Source organism: Nannochloropsis gaditana, assembly GCF_000240725.1.
Source record: "Nannochloropsis gaditana CCMP526 unplaced genomic scaffold scaffold833, whole genome shotgun sequence".
NCBI classification, from domain to species: Eukaryota; class Eustigmatophyceae; order Eustigmatales; family Monodopsidaceae; genus Microchloropsis; species Microchloropsis gaditana.
Window position 1 is genome coordinate 961 of NW_005803120.1, and position 5,602 is coordinate 6,562.

General features: G+C 51.9%; 1 protein-coding gene across 1 annotated transcript; it reads left to right on the forward strand.

Moving 5' to 3' along the window:
• Positions 1–657: 657 nt before the first annotated feature.
• NGA_0714320 (uncharacterized protein) lies at positions 658–1,758 on the forward strand (the record flags this gene model as incomplete). Its single annotated transcript, XM_005853551.1, has 4 exons — positions 658–828; positions 1,048–1,095; positions 1,184–1,364; positions 1,490–1,758. Coding segments are annotated over 4 exons (669 nt in total), but the record flags the coding sequence as incomplete, so codon positions are not given.
• Positions 1,759–5,602: the final 3,844 nt, after the last annotated feature.

A 5,602-nucleotide genomic window follows, 5' to 3' on the forward strand; every position in this document is an offset into this window, starting at 1 on the left:
GAGGTATCGGCAGCATGGCCTGCGGACGCGAGGGTTGATCAGGGTAGTGACAAGACTGATGGCCTTGATGCCTCTGCCAGGCCCCCTGGGGGTGCGCTTTCCTGTCCTCAGCTCCCTCCGCACTGGGCACCCGCTATAGATCCCGCTACGGGGGCTAAGTATTACTATCACGAGCGGACGGGTGCATGCTCTTGGAAGTCTCCCCCCTCTCTCCCTTTTCCCCCCCTTCCCTCCCTCCCTCTCCCTCCCGCCTTCCTCAGAACCCTCCCTGTACGGTTAGGGTTAGTACGGGGACACGCGGCCTCTATCTGCGGCCCACAGCTACCGCCTGGGCTGATGAAGCTGCATGCAGCCCTGGAAAAGGTGATAGAGAGGAGTGGGTAGCGGGGATGGGGGTTAAGAGGGAGAGGAGAGGAATGGTGAGAGCGTAAGGGGCGCGGTGTAAATGACGCCGGTGGCGATGGGAGCGAAATTGGGGTGGGGATGACCGAACAGGCGAGCATCAAGTGCCGCTGGCAAGAGCCCGGGGCCAGGGCAAGGCCCGAGGGGACCTCCACCGCCTGATCCTTGCGCGCGCTCCACCGCATGTCCACACTATGTCCCGCCTTATCCAACCGGGCCGCCCTCCCCTTTCTTCCCTCCCACTCCCACCCCCAGGTTCCCCTCCTACTCCCCGACGCGGACTCCCCGAATTCTCCTCCGCTTCCCGGCTCCGAGCCCGCCCTGGACGAGACGTGGGTGAAGCTGTGCGAAGAGGGGACAGGGCGTGCCTTTTACTACAACGTGGTTTCTCAGACGAGGCAGTGGGAGGTGCCTCTTGGCTACCAGGTCTGTCGATGCTCTACGCTGTGGGTCACGCCCGCCGATTCTGGTTCCTGTCCTGCTCCTATGTCTCCTTTTTGTGTTGTTTCCGGAAAAAAAGAGACGATTCCTGCATGCCTCCTAGTCCCTTTCGCCTTACCACCCTTTCTGTGATTTTCTTTTGTCGCACAGGAAGAGAACCAGCCCACCTGTCGTGCTGAACACGAACACCCGATGTCGACACAGGTCGGCGAGTGGGAAGGAGGGAGGGGGGGAAAGAGGGAGGGAAGAGAGGTTCGTGGCCCGAGCAGAGAGGCGGAGCGGAAAGAAGAGAGAGAAAGTGGAGAGAGAACGAGGAAAATGAGGTTTCACAAATCAAGAGGCTACCCTCTTCTTTCTCTGCCCGCGCGACTCCCTTCCCTTGTCTCCCCTGTTTTCCCTACAGCCTCGCCTCCCTGCCCCCTGCGAGCGAGACGGGCGCATGCTCAGGCACTACTTCGATCTCTCCACTTTGCCGGGCAATCGAGAGGACGCCAAGAAGAAGGAGGAGGGGACAAGGAGAGGTAAGGATCGACGTTAGGGAGGGGCGTGGGACGAGAGGCAAGTGAGGGAGGGGAAGAGGAAGGGCGGGGGAGCTCGCTTGCAGGAAGTCGAAGAGAGGGAACGTGTTCTGATACGAAGGGAAGAGGGAAAGCGCTGAAGGTTCAATGTGGTGAGAGCAAGAGGTCCGACGAGAAAGGTGGCCGGGGGCATAGGGAAGAGGAGCGCGGCCTGGACCAGGGGTTGCGTGAGGGAGGGCGGCAGAGTCCTGGCCTCTCCCCTACCGGTCCTGCGTCTCGCGGACCACCTCCATCACACCGTGCTTGTATCTCCGCAGACAGGGATTGGCGCCAACACCAAACTACAAAGACGTTGGAGAAGCACAGCAAGACTTTGGAATGGCTGAGGAAGGAATGAGAATAGCAAAGAGGAGTGCGACAACAGAAGTGCAGGGCTTTCCAACGAAGGAGGGCTCATGCTAAGCCCTAGATTTCCTCGTCAGCGGAGATTTCACACTCGTGTTTATGGTACACACAAGGTGAGGGAATGTGTATCGAGTTTATGCATCGGTTGAGTCTCAGGTGCATGTAACAAATGTGAACCCCGAATTTTTAACCCTTGAAATCCGTTCCGTTCTGTTGTCGTCTACTCCGCTCCCGATCGGAATTGAGTCTGTGGCGCATCTGTGCTTTCTACTTTCCTCCATGGATTCTCCATGTCCTCACTCGTTCTATTTCTTCTCTTCTCTCGCCCATTTTCGTCAGCCTCAAACAGTGCAGGCCGATGAGGTCGAGGTCATGTACAAGACACCTGTACTACAGGCACCAGTACTCTCTCCCCCTCTCTTCTTTCCCTCCCTCATTCACCCCTCAACTCTTCCTAGACCTAACCTTTCTTTCCCTGTAATCATTGCGTCATTCCACGCCGGATGGGGTCGTATCGACAAGTGGCCGCTTCTTCTTCATCCAAAATGCCTTTTCTTAGCAAAAATATGCGAAGTCTCTGCTCACAATCGACGAGGCCGGAAAATCAAGAGGTTATGTCTGAACTTGACGACTAGATAGACACCTGCACCACTAAGCTGCTCGGGTAAGTGTCACACCTGTGATGAGGAGACAGAGAAGCTTGTCACCAGCTGGGAGAGCATGAAGTGCTACTTTACTGTGCATTTCTTGGGAGCCTTTACTTACGCAAAATACGCAGAGTCCCCGCTCACAACCGACGTAAGTAGGGCATTTTCTTCCTTGTTGAGAGTCAGGGTTGCCGCGTGAGTGAAGTCGGTCAGATTCACTTTCACCACTTTGCCTGGATAAGTCATAGTCCTGTATATAGGGTTTAGCAAAGTTCATCAGCAACTCAAAGAGAAAGAAGTCCTAAGGTACTCTGCATTTCTTCAAGGCCTTTGCTTACCCGAAATACGCGTAGTTCTCGCTCACAACCGACGTGCGTAGCGAGTCTTCACCTGAGTTGAGAGTCAGGCTATCCACACGAGTGAAGTCGTTCAGATTCACCTTCACCACCCTGCCTGGATAAGTATCAGTCCTGCGTAGAGGGTATAGCCAAGCTCCTCAGTAATCTAGAGGGCGTGACGTTTCTACGTCGCTTTTTTTGAAACCTTTGCTCACCCGAAATATGCATAGTTCCCGCTCACAACTGAGGTGTATAGCCCATCTCCATCTGAGTTGAGAGACAGACTGTCGACACGAGTAAAATCGTCCAGTTTCACCTTCACCACGATGCCTGTATCAGTCCTTTGGAAAAGGTGTAGCCAAGATCATCAGGAAATTAAGAGAGCATGAAACACTCCGAGTTTGTGGATTCCTTCTCAGCCTTTTCTTACCCGAAATACGCATAATCCCCGCGACCAATCGATGTGCGTAGCGAGTCTTCCCCCGAGTTCAGAGTCAGGCTGTCCACACGAGTGAAGTCCGTCAGATTCACCTTGACCACTACACCTGGACGCACATTGACAGTCCTGTGCAGAGGGTATAGCCGAGCTTATCAGAAACGTAGAGAACATGAAGTGCAAAGTCAGAGTCAGAGTTCATTTCCTCGAAACCTTTGCTTACCCGAAATATGCCGAGTCCCCGCTCACAACCGACGTCCATAATGGACAGTCATACACACCACGTCCATAACTATATGTATGCAGACACTCATTCAGTTGGACAGTCAGACTGTCCAATCGAGTGAAGTCGGTCAGATTCACCTTCACCACTTTGCCTCGAGTCGACCTGTGAAGAGAAAATATCGCCAAGCTCCTCAGCATCTCAGAGAACATGATGTCCGTAGTCTGCATTTCCACGAAGCCTTTGCTTACCCGAAATACGCGCTGTTCCCGCTTATAAACGACGTAGATAGGTACTCTTCAGCTGAATTCACAGTCAGGCTTCTCACTCGAGTGAAGTCGTTCAGATTTACCTTCACTACCATGCCTGGACTAGTGAAAGTGCTGTGTAGTGCGTGTAGCCAGGTTGATCGGCAGCTTAGCGAGAATGAAGTGATACGTAACTTTGCATTTCTTTGGAGCTTTTGCTTACCCAAAGTACGCATAGTCCCCGCTCACAACCGACGTATATAGGTGCGTTTCTCCCCCTTCGTCACTCCCACTCCAGTTAAGACGCAGGCTGTTCACACGTGAAGGAACGCGTGTCAGCACTGCAAAGAGGGAACTACCTCGAGAGTATATAATATTGCTTCATTGTGTATGAATATAGTATAGGAATGAATGACAATGTGAACGTGAAAAGGTCGGGATGATGCGAGCCTCCGTCTGATCACCCACCAAGTTTCAAAACAGTAACATTTATGTCGGTGCTGCCGCGTGTCCACTGTGAAATAAAATACGGGCTTTTCGGGCAAGGACACCACACCATAATGTGTGGAGCACTTTTCCCAGCAATCCATCTCATTCTCGTCGGGGTGAAGATCAAATTGTTCATCCATCGACTCTGGCTCACATGAAAGATGAGGAGAATAGCGTTTGAGGGGCTCTTCGGAAGAGAACTCAGGCCCCCAAAGACTGACATCATCAATAAGCGCAGCGCATCTGGGTAGATCTGGTTTGACAGCATAGTTAGGAGCAGCGCCAAAAACAAAGCCATTCATGCCTCGGCCATAACGGTCATTGAAGAATTCAACTGCCATGGCATAACAGCCCACGTCCGGAAAACAACAATCAGTCGCAGGAGCGATATACTGAGCTTTCCTCTCACTGTAACGGACGGGGAATCCATCGGGGTAACTATACTCCGTAAAATCAGTGTACGCCCAGAAACCTCCATATCCGAACCCATCTTTACCCGGGCCTGTAGTGAATTCGTTACAGGGAAACCATATACTGTCCGAATCTGATTCTGATCTTGCAATCTCGTGAAATTGGATCTTGCCCAATGTTCCTCTGTACTGAGGATATGTAGGGCGTGTCAGTGCTAGGCTCCACTTGTTGTTGCAAAATTGGTCAGAGCATTGTTGAGTGTAGGGCCATCCCAATGCACCAAAACAATGGGAGTCCATTTCTTTTCGTACTCTGGATAGAAACAGTGCGTGGCCTTGCACTTCGAATAGCTTGGAAACCAACTCTTGAATTGCGAAGTTATACCCGCACTCTGTGGTGATTGTGTACTCATCGAATTTTGCAGGATCGCAGGACGAGGACATATGCATGATCACGAGGCTTTGAGCGGCAAAGTTCATAAGCGTTGTTGCCATGTGAAGATAGGCCTCGGCGAAAGCCAGCATAGTATTCCACTTGCCTTCACCTTCATCCACATTTCCCCTACACTTTCCAAAACTGTCATCATGTACAGGCGGCGGGTACTCATCGTAGGTTTCGTCCATCCCTGGAGGCTTTTTCGTCACTCGGCATTCGTTCTCGTTCTCGTTGATCCAGTTGACTACATCTACTCGGAGACTGTTTTCGCTCGTGCCAAACCACGTCTTATACTTTGCTTGTATCGGAGCCAATGCATTCCGATACGTTTCCCATGCCTGACTATACATCTGATGGTACCACAAACCGACCTAGTGACATTGGCAAGGAAGATATACCATTGATTGGAATTCAAGTTACATCAAACTTATGTATATTTTTCGACTTCTTATGCAAAGTCCCTTGGGAGTGGGAAGGCGTACTTTCAGTGTAAGGGTTCCTTGGGTGGGAGGGGCCATACCTGCTTGTCGATATCATCTTGAAAACCAGGCTTTTCTTGCTTCCGAATATAGCCTAGGCTTCCAGAAGTCCTCACAAAGTTGTCCAGGT